The sequence below is a fragment of the Solanum lycopersicum genome, chromosome 7, assembly GCF_036512215.1.
Source record: "Solanum lycopersicum chromosome 7, SLM_r2.1".
Lineage (NCBI taxonomy): Eukaryota > Viridiplantae > Streptophyta > Magnoliopsida > Solanales > Solanaceae > Solanum > Solanum lycopersicum.
In genome coordinates this window covers 59089961-59109014 of record NC_090806.1, presented here as the reverse complement: position 1 = coordinate 59109014, position 19054 = coordinate 59089961, and the positions used below count along the sequence as shown (strand labels likewise).

Below are 19054 nucleotides of genomic sequence, written 5' to 3'. Positions count from 1 at the left end.
TTCCCTTTTCTTTTCTTCTACAGATTATTTGTTACCCTAATTATTATACTCATATAATTATAATAGTGATAAAAGTGACCCACTATTAATTATAATATTATTTCTTAACCATTAACTAAATAAATTAGTAAAACTACCCCATATTTCATAATTATAATTATGAATAGTCCAAAACACCCACTTAAATCTATCAGAAAGTATTTTCAAACATAAATATTTCTAGTGCCCAAACCGACTACACGTGTTGTTACAATAGATACCAATTTACTCATCGTTCGTCCTCGAACGATCAAAGGAAGGCAAGGCAAGAAAGGATAGTTATCTCAATGATTATTCCAAAATATTAGTACTCATTGTCTCATCTAAATAGTATCAAAAACTAGAGATCTACACCTCCCCTCATAAAATGTCTCTAATATAATTGCACACATACTTGGTTTATCAAACTCCACATTCATTGAAGTCAACACTCTTAATAATAACAAAACGTATAACTACATCGATCATCTACCTCACTCTCAAACCATCATTAGTATCAAAGTATACTTATCAAATACATGTTCAAACTATGGCTATCTCTTTCTATTTAAGCATTTCCTGACAGATACGAGTCCCAAATAAGGCCTATAGCACTAATTTCAAATGTGATAGTACCTTTTCATTGAGACAAAACTATTAAATCACACCCAAAGTCAACTCTACACCACTTTCACATACCATGGTTAAGGTACCATTTTAAACCATTATATATATCATGCCAACACTTAGGAAAATTCTTTGTCACTCAAACTATTCTGTATACTATAAGCTCATAACCTCTATTAACCATCAAATATCCATGTAACACACCTTAACATTCTATGAAGTCCCATCAATAGAGTAGTATTAACCCAACTTTATTCTTAATAACTATGTAGAATTATATCTCACCTTTTACATCATTCTTAAGTCTTCTATCCTAATTTGAGCAATCTAACCTCATTGTAAAATACTTAAATTTTCATACCTCATTATTTGTCACCTAAACCAAAACTCATTTTTTTTGAAGTCGATAATAAACTCCTAGTAAGTCTGTACCGAACTAGTTCACATCTCACAATTATATCTAAACTCATAGGCAAAAATTAAAACAACCATCAACTACACCCCATGGATTTATACGAGAGGCTTATTCTTTCACTCTTCTCAAATTCTTTTCATGGTGCAAATTCTAAATATCTCGCTCGTTCAATATATCAAACTCTTGTTTATCTAGCTTGCTTACCGATCTCATGTTTTACTTAATAATCCATGACATTTTAATTCACATTCTAAATCAAAACTCAGAAGAAAACTCTTCTTAGATCAATTCAATAACAAAAATAACACACTTCCTAACTCTAACCAAGTAAGCATCGATGACTTTCTCTAATATATCCTCACTCGATGAAGTCATAGTAGTGTCTTTATTAACCGACACTCGACATGAGTTTACCACCACATTTTGCGATCGAGAAAATATATCTATTTCTAAGGACATTTATTTTTGTTGTTGCTATTTCAACTTCAAATACTCTAGTAGTACCCATATTTGAAATAGAGTGAAGAAGTTCAGATACCAATTTGTATCACCTAGATACCAATTGGATTCAAATAGTAGCACGAAAGAAAGAAAGAAATGAGCTTTCCTAAAGTCCTATAGCTTCTCGAAGAAAAGTAAAGGCGTCCCCTTACCATTCCGCAAGACTCTACAAGACTTGTCCTTGTGTGATGAGATCAACGAACCTAACGCTTTGATACCAAGTTTGTCACGACCCAAAACGGGTCGTGAATGGCACCCATACTTACCTCCTTAGGTGGGCGAACGAACAAATCTAAACCCCAACATATACCAATAGTTCAACTATAAATAATATAAATAATGCGGAAGCTCCAAAAGATACTAAGCAACCAATTTAAATAAGTTTCTAAAGTTTAATACTTATCATCCCAAAATCTGATAGTCATCACATCAAGGACATCTAATCTCCAATACTAAGTCTAAGAATATCGAATACACTAAAATAAAGAATAAAATGGTATGTGTCCAAAAGTATAGGACATCATGTCGTGACCGAGAGAATCCAACACGAGCTTGAATGGATAGCTCACCCTGTAACTTGATATGCGGGAGGCTGGCTAGAGCTGAGGGAAATCAGAAGTCATAGGTAAGTAGGGCTCAGTACGAGGCAACATGTACTGAGTAAGTATCATCGGTCAACCCAAAATAGTAACTAATATACAAAGAATAATAGTATGAACTCAACTATAGCACTTAACATGTGATAAACAACAAACAACATGAACAAGTGTCAATAACAATGAAGTAAGCACGTATTAAGTCAATGGTATCAAGATCACACATGAGGACTCATGTCTCCAAACCAAACCATTTTGGGAGTTGAGTTCTTTGAGATTGAATATCTTCCATTAATTCAACATATTTTTCCTTTAATATTATCGTGTCGGAGCGTGACACTCCAATCCAAAAATATCGTGTCGGAACGTGACACTCCGATCCAAGAATACCGTGTCGGAATATGACACTCCGATCCAAGATTACCGTGTCGAAACGTGACACTCCGATCCAAGAATACCGTTAATTTATTCTTTATTATCACCACTTTCAATTCATTGTTATATTATTTTCATCAAGCCTTCTTTAATCAAGGCATCACTTCTATAGATAGGATTAGAGAATATAAATTCTACGGTCTCAGGATTTCAGACCAATCACAAACCACACAACCAAATCACACAATCACACAGTCAAGTACATAGAGAACTTCACAATATCATTTAAGGCATATCAATCACTATTAAGAGTTTACTATCAAATAGCATAAACCATAACCTACCTCCACCGAAGAATTGAAGTCAAATAACTACTTCTCCAATGCCTTTCCTTTCCTTATTGCCTCCGAACCTTTCCAATCTATCAAGTATATATATAAACAATTTGTAGGTTAACGAGTCTATAAACACTCAGATTATTCTATATTTACCCTAGACCCAAAAACTCACCTAATTATAAAATCAAATTCCTAAAGTTTAAACTAAGGGTAGGTCTTAGTTCCCCTAATTAACATAACTTTAATGAAATATAAATAATTTCATACACCTAATACTTAATTACCTATTTTAATATACTAAACTCAATTTATAAGAGGATGATACGCAGTTTAATTCAAGATTAAGCACTGGTTTCGAACCCTAGTGGCAAAACGTCTAACCCAATTTTACAACTTAGCAATTCTTCTCATCTAATACCTTCTTATCCAACCATAATTTATTTCATACTTCAATGTATAAAACTATAACATATAATAAGGTATAAAATATTTTAATGTCTAAAATTTTAAGTTACTGGTGCCAACCCAGTGGCAGTAAGCTTTTCCACCTGCACATCCATACCTTAATCTTCCAATTTGTTTACATATTAATGATTAATGGCTGCCTAACTTTTTCAATCAACAATTTGTACTTAAACCTATATCGTAGCAATTTAGCATACACCTGAACATTTATGGTTTTACAAGAACTAATATATTTTTTCCACCAATCTGCATGTTACGAATTTATAAAGAAACTTACCGCTAAACGAATCCACGCTTAATCTTTAATGTAGCTGCACAAGTAAGCCGTCTTTCTCACTGTTCTTCTTTTTTCCTCTTTTCTTTTCTTCTACAGATTATTTGTTACCCTAATTATTATACTCATATAATTATAATAGTGATAAAAGTGACCCACTATTAATTATAATATTATTTCTTAACCATTAATTAAATAAATTAGTAAAACTATCCCACTAATTTCATAATTATAATTATGAATAGTCCAAAACACCCACTTAAATCTATCAGAAAGTATTTTCTAACATAAGAATTTTTAGTGCCCAAACCGACTACACGAGTTGTTACATTCGACTTTAAACCTAAAGAGTAAACATAAATGCATTAATCACTCATGGTGATAATATGCACGTTATGTATATATAATTATTGTTCACATTGTAACGCCTAGTCTCTATGCTAGCCAGTCTAAGTTTCTTTTAATTATTATACTGGTCATAGACTCTTTTTCCGATAGTAGGTAATTTATACCAGGAAAAGATAACGTCTCCTCAATAATAACACAATCGTACTCACTTGGTCCTTCATTTTTACTTGTTTAATATTAAAAAATAGATTGTCATTTTTAACATATTAAAAATTAATTAAAAGATATGATATTTCCCCTCCACATATTTAAAATATTTTCAAGACTCAAGAATTCAAGACTTACATCAATTAATATGAATAATAACTAATATTATTAAATATATGTGAGGTAAAATGTCTGGTGAAATTATACAGTAAATAGCGAATATGTTCATTTTAATTTGACATATTAGTTATGATTTCTTAAAAATATACAAAATTTAAAGTGTACAAGTAAAAGTAATTCGAATTATTCTCCTTTTTGTTTTTTCCTTTTTGATGTCATTAGTATGTTGTGGCCATGTTAGTTGGATTGTCATCTTTGACTCACCATGTTAGACATGTGAAATTAATCCCCTAGCTTTGTCTTCAACAAGCTATGAGGCAAACTCATATGTCACTTGGTAGTGGGTGTCAAAACAATTCTAAAAAAATATCGAATCTAGCCGAATGATTATTATATTTTTTTCATGTAAATATTATTATATGTTTTAATGTATAATTCATAATATCTTACCAGAAATTAGGATAGCATTTTTCTTCATTTTAATACCTAATACAAACTGAATAAATTTATATGTATTTTATATGTCAAGTTTAGAAATTAGAAAACATTATAAAATCTTCATGTTGAATTCCATTCATATGAAATAATAACTAAAAAATTTCCAAACATGTCATATCACTATTGAGCATATAGTATCACTTTTTTAAGGATAATATATGTAAAGAATTTATTTTTAAAATCGACTGAATCGTATTATTGACTCCCATACTATATGTAACTTCTTTAATTTTGATTTAGTTTCTGATGAAGTTTTCTGAAAATGATGTTGAAATTAATTTTTGAGAATATTTATACTAATTAACTCTTGTGGAAATTATCAATGGATGTTTAATAAGAATAAATAATTAGATGGTTGACTTGTATAAAATGGGTAAACAAATATGGTGTGACTAAATCATGGCCGGCTAAGCTGAACTTAGACCAGTATATAGTTCAACATTTGAGTTGAAAGTTTTATTCAAATAATAAATATAATTGGTCAATTCATCCCCCAATGACCGCCAACTTTAGGCTGCCAATTAAATTCAATTTTGGCATTATTATTTTATATACCTAAGACCAAGGTCAAAGAAAATTAGCTTAAGAACCACAAAAACAAACGAGCTAATTTTGAGAGGTTTATTTGTGGGGTTTTTAGAAAATTTGACTATGAATTATTTTGTAGCGTTTATTTTAACTCCTGTGATATAATTTATTTTGTAACGGTTTTATTGTAGAGGTTTGTGATAATCTTCGCAAATTACGTCAATTTGTGAGGTTTTGTGAACATTGCAATTTATTATAATTTGTAGCGATTTTATTGTGGAGGTTTGTGATAACCTCTGCAAATTACATCAAATTGTGGAACTTTAATTTGTAAATGCCACAATTCATTAGAATTTGTTACACTTGTACAAAATAGAAAATTAGAAAAAAAAAACTTAAAATATAGAAAGCACTTTAAAAAAGAAGATAATCATGGAAAGTAAAAATACAACTGATTATATGCATTACATGTTTAATTAGCATGAGAAGATCAAATAACGTTGTAAATTGAATTGTGGTATCAAAGTACAAACAATTTAGATGTTTAGGTTCATTCTTTCAAGAGAATAAATAATAGATGAAAATATTTTAAAGAAGTGGATGTTGGATGTGCAGTTATACAAGATTAGGTAAGATTAACAAATAACAACCTTCACCATAAGGTACCAGTAGCACGTTTTGACTTTAAAATGAGAAATCATTTGAGATCATGTAGGTATAATTTATTTTTAATAAGATTAAGATGTCAATATTTGAATATAATTAAGTTGTGCATTTAACTTTTAATATTTGACTTTAAATATAGGTTTTAAATATTAGGATGTTCTATTAAGACCCAATTACTATATAGTTAAGATTATTTTTATATATGAATGTATTAAATTTGTCTTTATCTAAAAATTAATGAATATGAATTTATTAAAATTTGAAATTCATCTAATACTATATCAACTAAATTTTATTATGTATAACAATATATAATGTTGTTGTGATGAAAGAAAATATGAAATAAAAATAATAAATCAAATTACTATATTACCTTTTTTCCCATTTGTTTGATGGGAAATCACTTGTTAAAGTTTTAAACTTTAAGTCATCAAACTGTAATGACCTGCTAGGCTATTCTGAAAACTAGTTATGTCTCTTTAATAAAGGTCCCTTTCCGTAAAATTTTAATGGGAATTTTGAATTACTAATTTTACTATGGTTATTTAAATAGTGAATACAATTTTAATAATTTATTAATATTCTATCCTATTAGGCCCATGTTTTAAAAGTAATTTAGTAGGGTTTAATAATTTTAGACTATAAAAAAATATAAGAAGAAAACAAAACTTGGGAAAAACGGAAGCAGCGACAATCATCGGCGAATTCCAAACTTACTAGCCATATTCCAAGGTAATCCAAACACAATTTGGTATTGTATATATGAATGAATAGTTTAGTATTATTATTATTAAAAAGGAAATGGCTTTGAAAGAAAAAGAAAAGAAACTGGATTTGATAACCTATGCTAACATTTTTTTTTTAGTGGAAAATTGTTAATGGCTATTAATGGCATGATGATTGAACAATGATTGACCTTTTTAGTATTAATAATTAGGAATTAGGAATGAAATATGCAGTAATAACATTGTTAATTGATTGAGTTATGCGGTCAATATGTGTACGAAAATTTTAAGGTTGAGTTGAAAATATTATTAATAATAATATTAAAATTAAATAAAACCTAAGAGCATCTAACTGATGCATAAAAAATAATATGATAATAATATCAATTGATTGACCACGATTAAACAATCACTACGAGGGATAACTTCAACTAAGTTTTATGTGATATTATGCCGATTTTAATGGGTTTAATATTATTTTTCGTGGTTTAAAAATTGTTGGATCTTCCTTATCGCTAAGATAGTATTAAGTAAGTTTTGTTGTATTCATATATCTAGTTAAATATCTAGTCAAATAGTATTGTATGAATATCATTAGATTTATGATATTCAGAGAAATTGAAACTTAGTCCTGGACTTGAGATTTGTAGAAAATTTAAAGGGTTGACATGTTAATTGACAATTGACATCAAGAATTACAAACTTGATTATAAATTTGGAGTGTATTTTTAGGTCAAGGTTAAACACATAAAAGTGTGAGTGTTGTTACTTTTGAAACCTTACTGTGAATGTATACTTGAATAGATTCCATTGGTTCAGAAGCTCAACGGAAAGGGAAGGCTCAAGCCCAAGGGTAATTATTCAATTGACTAAGGCAAGTGGATTTCTAAACTCTTGTTAAGTGTATGGAATGCGTATATGTCCTTGTGATATATGTTTGGGAGTAACGGGATTGGTGATGGGTTGACTTGTCCACATTGATTAATTCTAATGATGAAATAAAAGGGATAACAAAAGGCGATGTGATTAATTATTTATGTGTGATGTGTTGAGAAAAGTTTGATGGCTTGTTGAATCATTGTTGATGTGATTTCATGCTTGTGTGGTTGTGAACTGTGCAATGTTATGAAAATGGTGATCTCCTCATTATTTGTGTGAACATGTCATTGCATTATTCTGAGACATGGTTGTGAAAGTGTTATGTGCATTGAGAAAGAATGATAACTTAAAGAGGATGTACCATTTCGAGGGACGTATCGCTCGCAGCGATGGATACTATATTTCGAGGGACGTATCGCGCGCCGCGATGGATACTATATTTCGAGGGACGTATCGCGCGCCGCGATGGTTACTGTTATCGAGGGTCGTGTCGTGCGCTGCGACAGATGCATGGACAGATATGTCCCCCATGGGTCCCGGACTGAGAGACAGCGGGTATGTATCACTAGGTCAGACATGCATCATTATACTTGACATTGCATTCCATTGCATTGCACATACTTATCATTAGTGAACTTGATATCGTGTTTTGCTGGTCTTCTGATTGCCTTTCTGCGGAACTTGTGATTGATCAATATTGAGCTTGTTATTGCGGATATATAATTTGTTGAAGTATTGTTGTTGAGGATATGTAATTTGTTAAAGTGTTGTTGTTGAGGATATGTAATTTGTCTAAGTGTTGTTGTTGAGCTACGTGCTATGTAAACTGTGAGCTGTTAGGTTGGGTTGAATTTACTGCAGGTTGTAGTTGTGGAGGTTCGGTTGGGGGTGGTAGGAGTACCCGTATTTCATCCCCTTAGCTTGTGTTTAGAGGTTTACTTGATGAGTACCGTGTGGTTTGGTACTCACCCCTTGCTACTACAAATTTTTGTAGGTTATGAGCCTGGATTTTTGTTGTACTTGTCATTCTCTTCTTTTCCGAGGCTTCTTGGAGATTTGTGAGGTAGCTGTTTTCATCTCAGCAGACTTTCTTCTCCTTAATTATGATCTTGTTCTATTCTAGAAACAAGTTCATTTGAGACTTGAGTTTTCATTTTAATCAATTGTAATATTTTAGAGGCTTGTACACGTGACTACCAGGTTTTGGGGTTTTTATTAAGTTACTTATATTTTATTTCCGCACTTAATGTAATGGTTGAGTTTTAGGCTGACTTGTCTTGGTGGGATAAGACGAGTGTCATCACGTCCATTTTTGGGTCGTGACACAAACATAGTTATTAATTGTGTCAATTTGTCATAAATTAAGATTTATGTCGTTTTGCAACTTGAATATTTTAAATGTAGTCTATGTTATAAATGACATAACTCAAGTTTCTTAATAACGAGAAGGAGTTGGTCGGATGGTAAGTACCCCTCACTTCCAACCCAAAGATTGCGAGTTCGAGTCACCAAGGGAGTAAAGAAAGTAGGAGTTGAGTTGCGAATTCGAGTCACAAAGGTAGCAAAAAGGGGTTGGAGCTCCTAGGGAGAGTAAATAAAAAAAAAAGGTAAAAACCCTTTCAAAAGAATTAAAGAAGATATTAAGACTATGTAGTAGAGTGTACTTATTAAATTTCTAAAATAATATTTAAGGGATTACGAATTATCACAAATTAATTTTAAAAACCACCACAAATTACAAATGTATTTTGTGACGGACATAATGGAGGTTCTATTAAACCATCGTAAATATGCTCATGACATAGACAATAGTGGGATTTCTAAAACCACCTCAATTGATTTTGTGAGGATTAAAAACTTCAACAAATCGATAAAAAACCCTCCGCAAAATGATCCATTTTTTATAGTGAACCTGTTTAATCATCTTTTGAAACTTAGTCCACTTTTGAAAGTAAAATTATCAGAAAATAAATCTTGGTTAAGAACCTATTTAATCATCAGATGCTAATCTGCTTATGGAACAAAAAATGAAAAATAATAATATATGTATGTGTCTTTGTCTGGAATGTTAGGTCGGTTACGGAACGTGGCCAAGTTGTTTTGAAGTTGAAATCACAAATCTAACAAGGAAATATTATTAGTGCACTTTTAAGGGTTGTTTGTTTGTTGGTTTAGTAGGTATAAAATTTTGTACAAGAAATGTTATGTTTGGTAGTTAATTAGGTGGTAAATTAGTTATATTTAAAAAAATTAAGATATTTGATTTGCAATTTAGAAATTTATATAATTAATTTATGTATAATTTATGAAGAAATTTATGGTATTATTTTATGCAGGTGGAATAACTTATCTAATATTTGCACAAATTAATACATAGATTCACTTACGTAACTAATCAATACATAACTTCAACTAGATACCAAATGATACTTGGAATACGACGTCCAGGAGAAACATCCTTTTTGGTTAAGAGGAATATTCAAACTGAAAAGTTTTCTGTTTTTTTTTTTTCCAAAGAGACTCTAAGTCTCAAATTTGAGTTTCTCTACCAGAGAGTTATGTATAGTAGTTAGTACTTTGCAAGATTAGAAAACCAAAAGTGCGAATGATACAAAGACTATTCTGAATTAGGGGAATATCAATGTTGTATTAGTTTAGGATTCATATTGTTTTTGAACTAACAAGAGCAGATTTATAAGATGGAAAAACTATATATCCAAATTAGCAATCTCGATCCACATATTATTCTTTATAGTGGTATTTTTTAAGAAATTATTAGATTCACCATATATGTGTTGCACGTGTATGCGTAATCTTAAGATTTATGTAACCATGAAATAATATTTAAACGTTGTTCTTCAAAGTTTTATATTAGTGCCACCAAGTAATTGATGCCGAAGCTAATTGAAATAAATTGTAAGTTGCTAATTGTTGGGACCCGAATTCATACCGTCAAGAAATACATGTTACCTTTTAATAGTACCACTTCACTTGTATCCTAATTATCAATAACTCTACAGCATACACTACATCCAATAATGATTTTTAGCGGTAATAATTTAATTGTCACTAAATATATTTTTAAATAGTAATTAATACTTTTTTTAAAATGTCCCTAAAGCTTATAGCGACAATGAATCCAATGATAACTAAATACTTTAACACTCCATTTACCCATATTCAAAAAACAAATTTATTTAACTAAGTCAGAACCAATTTGCCCAAACAATATTTGACCAAATCCTTATTCGCTCATATTCTATTTGGATGAATTGTAATCCAAACCATTATTACTCAATCCATTCAAATCCAATCCAACTCTTTGCCCTACTTACGACTAACCAAGAAGTTTGTAGCGCGATTTCATGCTTCTGAAATTAGCATGGACAGATAGAAGCGAATTTATGAAATGGTAGATCATGATAAAACATGTAACTTCTAAGAAAATATTCTTTCTTTGACAGAAAAGACTTCAGGAGAAATGTGCACTACCATACCAACTCAAACATATAAAAACCCAATTAATTACAAGAATATAGATTGATAATTCGATTTTTTTGTGAAATGCAATTTGGTGATTACTGGTTAAGGGGATACATATATTCATCAACAAGTCAACTGGTGCAACTATACTGCATGTAAAATGAAAGAGAAAACAACTTGGACTAAAAATTATATTACTTTCTTTACTTCATTCTGGACATTTACAGAATATCCAAACACATTTGATTTTATTTTTCGCCATCGTCAAGCTTGTGCTGTCAACTAATATTACTTCTGAGACTTGAGTTCTTCTACTCTCTTTTCAGTTTCCCTCAATGCTTTCCCATAGATTCTAATCAACTGAACAAAAGGAAAATATTTTCACAAAAATTGGTTATCAGACTTGCAGAACATGAATTCACAAAAGTAAGGCCTCAAAGCAATTTCTGGCAAAAACACACACACATATATGCATTTATAAATGCAAGCCATAAACATACCTCGTCAAGTTCTTCTGGAGTAACTACAAATGGAGGAGACATCATGATGGTATCACCAGCAACTCGTACCAACATGCCATTCTTCTGACATTGCGCTCCAAAATATGCACCAACACCTGAGGCGGCAATGAGACGATTGAATGAAATAAGAGTTTAATATGACCTCCAATTGAAGAGCAAATGAGGAAAATTACGCACCCCATTCGGGAGGGAAAGGATCATTAGGAGATTTGTTGTTCGCAAACTCTGTGGCAAGGATCAAACCAAGTCCCCTAATCTACAGGAAAATAAGAGTGAAGAAAATGAATAGCAAAACCTTTTATAAAGTTTTAATCACTTTTATACAAGTGATAAGAGTTGTACCTCTCCGATAATGGGACTGTCAGAAAATGCCTTCAGACCTTCTTGAAACTTTGGGGATATTCTATTTACTCTCTCAACCATATTTCGCTCCCTGAAATAATTTGTATCTTCAGCACTAGCTAAGTACAATAGGTATCAAGCCCATAAACTAAAATGCAGAGTTATCAGCAATCATAATACTAAAGTAACCATATGGAAGTTGCAATGAGGATAAAGAATGAAAAGCACATGATCATAAAAGGAAGTCGAAAGGCAATTCAAGCCTACATACTTGTAGATTTTAATAGCTTCCAATGCCACTGCGCATGCAACAGGATGCCCAGAATAAGTGAATCCATGGGAAAAGGAACCTAGTTGCAGAAAAAAATTCAGCATTTTGACTTACAGACAAAGTAAATGATTTATAATGTGCTATGAAATAAATAAAATGCTCACCAAGTTTATTGCTTTGAGAATGAATTACATCAGAAACTTCGGGGCTTACAAGGACAGCTCCAATAGGCATATATGCAGAAGAAAGAGCCTGAAAAAAATTCAGGAAGGGATATTTATTACATCCAGACATGAGTTGGTATTTAGCTGAGATAGGATGTTGTTTAACATACCTTTGCTAAGGTGACAAGATCAGGTTTGATGTTATACATGTCAGAGCCAAACATTGTTCCAAGCCTCCCAAAGGCACAGATGACCTCATCCGCAATGAAAAGAATGTCATATTTCTTCACTACAGCTTGGATCTATAAATGAAAAGGAGAAATCGTTGTTTTAGTTATGTATATAAGAATAATCTGAAGGAACTAAAGATAGATAACTGCAAAAACTGCCAGAAATAAAAGAAAAGGACTTGTTATTGCACATATCTTGTGGCTGATGATCCTCATTCTACCCACAAATTTCTCAATGGCTGATGATCTTCATTCTATCTCATGGTAAAACCAAATGCAAATATGCTTGGGTTTTACAGACAGAAAGAGGTTACCAGTTACACCCTTCTTTGACAATGACAGTAAGCACAAACTTCGGAGTTTCTTAAATAAATACTTAGCTGATTGCCTTCATTCTTTGGCACCAAAACTACAGAACGAACTCTTACATCCTAGATTGAGCATTGCATGCAGCATTCTAAGTAGTAATGCAAAAGTGATATAGCTTCCTCCTTCTGGAATAAAAAGAACAGACAAAAACGCAAAGAAAACTACCTTATCAAAATAGGTAGCTGGAGGAGGTATGACACCTCCTGCCCCCATGACTGGTTCAGCAATAAAAGCAGCTATCTGAGGTGAAAAAGCAAATTAATCAGCAATAAATCACCCTCAATATACAAACTGAGTAGCAAGAGTAAAAGTTGATGGAAGTTACTGTTTCAGGCCCCTCTTTGAGGATAAGATCTTCTAAATTTTTAGCCAACCTGGTGGAGAACTCCTCCTCTGTCTCACCTGATATATACATTTCAACATAAAATGGTTTATTACACCATAGGAAGAGGAGAAAAGTAAGAGTCATTAAGAATAAGTAACAACCTGGCAGATGATAACGCCAATAATGAGGACAGTCGGTGTGAAGAACAAATGGAGCAGGAAGATCAAAATTTTGATGTAATGCAGGAAGGCTACAAAAGAAAGTATTAGAAAACTGATACTTGAAGCATAATAATGAATCTCAGTGATTTTGATTTCAAATGATGTTTTATTATATTACCCAGTGAGACTGGCAGAAATAAGAGTTGAACCATGATATCTGTTACAATGAATGAACAAAAACATTAGTAAGACTAAGGAAAAAGGAAACCAAAAGAAAAAAAATAGATAGAGATTCACAAATTACGCTTTTGCTCGAGCTATAAATTTCTTTTTGTTTGGCCTTCCAAGAGCATTGTTATAATACCAGACCAGCTTCACCTACATTTGAAGTATAAGGGAAAAAGTTACAAATTATACTCATAAACTTCTTCACATAATCTCCTGCTATTTTTATCAAACTTCTATACAAAAAAAATTTAAAAAAATTCAAGTATCTACTGTATTCATTTCATATCCTAACAGAATAAATTTACAATTTTCAAAACAATTATAATGTCCCACTCTTTCACTATCCCAAAAACGATGTTCTTCTGATGAATTATCAAGTGTTTAAAGAAAAGAACTGAGATCTAATTATATAATCAAGTGTTTGAAGGCAATAAGCAAAACCTGGGTATCATTGGCTTCTGATCCACTATTGGTGAAAAAAGCTTTTGCCATTTTCTTTGCAGTGAACATATCTAGAAGCTCCTTCGCAAGATCCTGTATTTTCAAAATGCAATCAACATGAGTTCCAAGAAAAACTTAAAAACCCAAATTTAGGCATCACTTAATTTTCCTTTTCATGTAAAGACACTGCAAAGTTTTTGTCATACCAAAGAAGGTTTTGTTGTACGGTTCCAAAATGAATGGTAAAACGGCAATGTGTTTAATTGCTTAGTGGCAGCATCAACCAGGCGAGGCTCGTTCCCCCCTACAAGAATATTTAAGTTGGTAAAGCATTGTACATGTGCTCCAATTACATCATAAATAAAACTCATTGCAAAGTTCCACAGCTGTCAGAAATTAGCTATTGTCTAGGTTTAAAAGTGTTCTGTTCTGTATATTTGAGCAATCACATAAATAAAACTTTAAAGGCCGCTCTAAGGCCTGTCTCCAGTTTATTGACCATGCACTAGACTGTCACAGTTCAACATGGAGACATTCAGCAGTAGATCAAAACAATTCTACAAGTTCTCATCGATGGAAATACTGCAATATATGGTTCAAGTTGTTAGTCTTCAACACATTTCAAATGCAACACATCAGGATAACATAGCAGACATTGATTATTAATAAAATGAAAATACACAACGTTTTCATCAATGGACTGAACTTTCATTTTTAAAGTAAATTGTTTGGATGTTATAATCATGACGCAAATACTTATTGTCATTACCGAAAAGAATTATGCAGTTAAATTGTGAAAGAAAAACATCTGACATGGCAGAACACTTAAGTGTGTCAATGTGTGACTGTTGATGTTAACCAGACTAAAAAAACATACATGAAAGACATATGCATGTTAATATACTTGGAGCTAGAATTAGTACGCCAAAGACTGAATAAAAGGGATCGAAAGTACCTAGTGCTGTGCACCACAAACCAGCTAGAGTATCAATATACTTCCTCCCTTGCATGTCATAGACATGGGATCCCTATGTCAAAATGTAAAAGTTAATCACGAAAGATATATAAAGTTCTCTCAAGTTAGACAGCAAAACTAGACATAAATCTAACCTCAGACTTCTCTATAATCAAAGGATCAACATCAGTACTTTGCCACCCAGCAGTGAAGGGTGCCAACATATCATGACCCTTGAACCTGCAAAAGCGGAGATACATTGTTTAGTTAAATTCCTTTTATGCTTGCAAGTGCAGCTTTTATGTCAAATGAGTGAAATATATTCCACAGATGACTAAATATAGAGTAGTACTCATGAAGAAAGGCCATGTCATTTAGCAATGACTGTCCATAAATAAGGAACGCAAAAAAAGAGATCCAGCGGTTGGAAAGTGAACAGAATTTACCCTTTATTATCAGTTCCAGAAATATCATTTTCCAAACATGCCTGTGTACTGTTATATCTTGCCGGTGTTGATTTAACAATATGCTCCTGTAAACTGCTAACTGCTGGAATACGTTTTCCATGGAAACCAGCCTACAAAGACAGATTAATTAGAACATAAACGACTTAAAGGCAAATCACGAAACAAAAACAGTGCTGTATCATGGAAATAAATTTGCTTTGTCTTCAAAATCTTACATCTAAGAACAGGTCGTCTGGATTGGCTTTCTCTAAGTAGCTTATAAGCTAAAAGTTAAAAATCATAAGTTGGGCATACCCAACTTTTTATTTTTAGCTTATTTGTACACTTTTTGGCCTAATAATAAATGTTCAAAAACACTTTTTGTATTTCCCAAACACCTCAAAAAATAAAAAAGAGCTTAAAAGTCAAAATTCAATTCTAACACCCTCAAAGGGCTGGTGCATGGTCCTAAATATATTTAGGTCCAGTTTACCACCAAGAATTTCCATATACGTCGATAAAATCTTACCATAACGAAAAGCAAGTAACTATGATAGCACAAAATGAACTTAAAATCACTAGAAAAGTGACTTAAGAAACTTCACTTCCCCAATTACCCGATATTACGTTATGAAATAAGAGTCTCTCCAGTGTGCAGACCACAAATTCTTATAAAAATGATTGAATGAGATAATCCTTGGTCAGCTGTTTAATGTTTTATTACCACAATACTGATTGCTCAAAAGACAGTAAATCAAACACCATGAAAGAGTTAATGATCTTTGGGTTTGTGAGGAAATCCCTTATAATGCTGTGTAGATTGATCAAGATAGTTATGTGTCAAAATCAGTTAGTTTCACTATTCCTCTGTAGAAAGGTGATCATAACAAGGCTGGAAAATATCTAAAACAAGTCCAACAAACAATAATATATCTAGTAAAATAATATGGAAAGGTTAGAGTATACGCAGAGCCTGGCTCAAGAAGAAAATAGTGACGGAAAAACATAACTAAATGAAAGAACATGAACAATAACAAAATAGTGTTGTAGCCCCACAACTTAAGATTTCCTAAATATGAACAAGATAAAAGACCCAAAGCCCAAGTAGAAAAAAATAAAAGAACATTTCGACTTGAAGACAGTTCCTAAAAAAACATAAAAACTGCAAAATTATATGTATTCCCTAATCAATTTTCTAGAACGGTTTAGACTGACTTATTTTAAGTGATTTAAATTAATAATTTTATAATCCCTTAAATAGCTAAAAATAAATCAAAAACAATAAAATTCCAAAAAGATATTAGTAACTTTTTATGAAAGTAAAGTATGAAAAGGGCCACGCTACAATTTTACCATAACCTATCAACTAGACTGCAACAAGGACCAGAGAGAGAAAACTATACTAGTCGAACGAATACTTTAATTCAATCTCTATATTTATCTTAAAACTCAATTGAATATATATAAGGGAAATGCATTAGTAGCCTCAATAGGCCTATTAGCTTTGAACTTATTTTAAAAAATTTATAAATAATTTTTTAGTTTTTTTCGACTATATGGTACTAGCTTAAAAAAATATTAACACACATTAAACTCAACATAGTGTCACGTAGACTGGAAATGATACAAAATTATTTACAAAATAAGTTCAGGAATAGTATAAGTGTCTCAAGTAAAGTATAAGTATAGTATAAGCGTGCTTTGAAATTTCGGATATGAATTAATAATATTTGTGCATTTCCAGTAGATTATTAATTTAGAACTCAATAAGAGAATAAAATCCCAAAAATCTCAAATCACAACCCAACCCCTCTTTGCTCCTCTTTCAAAAAGAGATTCAACCTAAGTATAGTATTCAATAAATGGACTTTCGATAGAATTATGCGAATATTGATAATATACAAACTAGTTATATATAATTTTAATTATTAATCTTTTTTATATATAATTTATCTGTTCAGCAACTACGCATAATTTAATATCTGAAAAAACTGACACCAACCAAACAACCCCTAAAAAACGAAAAGGCAAAAAAAAAAAAAAAAGTAGCGCCACCTTCAACACAAAACAAAAAGAACCCATAGAAGAAGAAGAAAAAAGTAGAAGGAAAAAATTAAGATTCAACAAAAAAAAAGTGATTTTAGGAAAAATAAACAAACCTGGGCGGTGATAGCTGCTTTCACGGTGGATCCAAAAAGACGAGAAATCTTGGCCATTTGATAAAATCCTTCGAATCAATTTGTTGTTTAATTACAAATCAAATATTGTAAAAATAAAACATGCATAGAAAAAAATGAAGGTGCAATATATATAGAGAAAAAAAAAATAAAAGACCCAGCCAAAAGAGAGAGAAAAAAAAAATTGATTAAAAGGGACTCCAACTCAGTGATGACACCACATATGAGTTTTTAATAATCATGAATAAGTCGTATAAAAAGAAAGCACTACTAACTTCCTCCGTACCCATCCATTCAAGTGTCATATTTCGATTTGGATTCCTCTTTCATTTCAAAATTAATTATAGGTATAAATAAAATTTGAGGGTTTTTTTTATTTCTTAATTAAAAACATATTTATCGCATAAAGATACAAATCAAAATATTTACTTAAGGTTACAAACTTAAAAAAAAAAAAAACGTAAAACACTTAAGTTGAACGCACGAAAGGTTGTGCTAATTTTGGGAGAAAGTTATGGTGCATTGAATTTGGGGTTACCTATTTGAATACGTAGATTTTATCGTCATCAATAGGCTCTGATTTCCACATTAAAAAAAGGAAAGAAAAAAGTTACCATCATAAAGATTTGATTTGATTTTCATTATAATAAATTTAAAGTAATTATATTCGTTTATTAAATTTAGAGATAATGCACAAGCCAACATATGCGTAATATAGGCGTGTCTCTATGATTTTGAACATAGATTAAAGGAGTACTTACGTATTTTTCCTTAAATTTATAAGAATCAAATCAAATTATATCAATCAATTTCGTGTCATCCGTATGAATAATCATCCTCCAAACCAATTGAATCATTCTTATGGACTATTTACAAAACTTTACAAGCCCAAATGTAAAGTAATGTATCCAAACATTGAAAATTGTAAACTATTTAAAAATTTATTAACATAGTTAAAAACCTATGTATAAGTGATATTATTCTTCTTGTTTTACCTTATGAGTTATTAGTCTTTAAAGTATATTTTTTATCGTAATAGAAAAAATAAGTAATAATCCATTCATTAATCAAACTAATAAGTAAAATAAATTATTTCATTTTCTTTGATTGAAAAACTAGAGTTTTAAGAAAATACTTAATAAGGGTATAATGATATACTTATCGAGCAATGAAATCTGAAATGGTGATAACGGAATAGGGATGGAGAGAATACTTATTTACTATTTTAAAAATAAATTTTACTCCTAATATTTTAATTTTAATATTAATTATTTATATTTAAAATCTAATATTTATTACGATTATTATGATATAATATTTATATCAATTATTATTTGTTAATAGACATACAAAGTTCACGA

The 19054-nt window shown here is 31.1% G+C and overlaps 1 protein-coding gene across 1 annotated transcript; it reads right to left on the bottom strand.

The window, feature by feature from the left end:
• Positions 1 to 11103: 11103 nt before the first annotated feature.
• GABA-TP1 (gamma-aminobutyrate transaminase subunit precursor isozyme 1) lies at positions 11104 to 17918 on the bottom strand. The gene is made up of 18 exons (NM_001247407.2): positions 17676 to 17918; positions 15517 to 15647; positions 15226 to 15310; positions 15071 to 15143; positions 14322 to 14419; positions 14116 to 14208; positions 13751 to 13824; positions 13625 to 13663; positions 13447 to 13535; positions 13286 to 13362; positions 13126 to 13200; positions 12532 to 12663; positions 12362 to 12449; positions 12198 to 12276; positions 11927 to 12017; positions 11762 to 11840; positions 11564 to 11679; positions 11104 to 11423 (listed from the first exon to the last, which is right to left on the bottom strand). Exons 1-18 carry the CDS (start codon positions 17730 to 17732, stop codon positions 11352 to 11354), a joined length of 1548 nt encoding a protein of 515 aa, NP_001234336.2. The 5' UTR covers positions 17733 to 17918; the 3' UTR covers positions 11104 to 11351.
• Positions 17919 to 19054: the final 1136 nt, after the last annotated feature.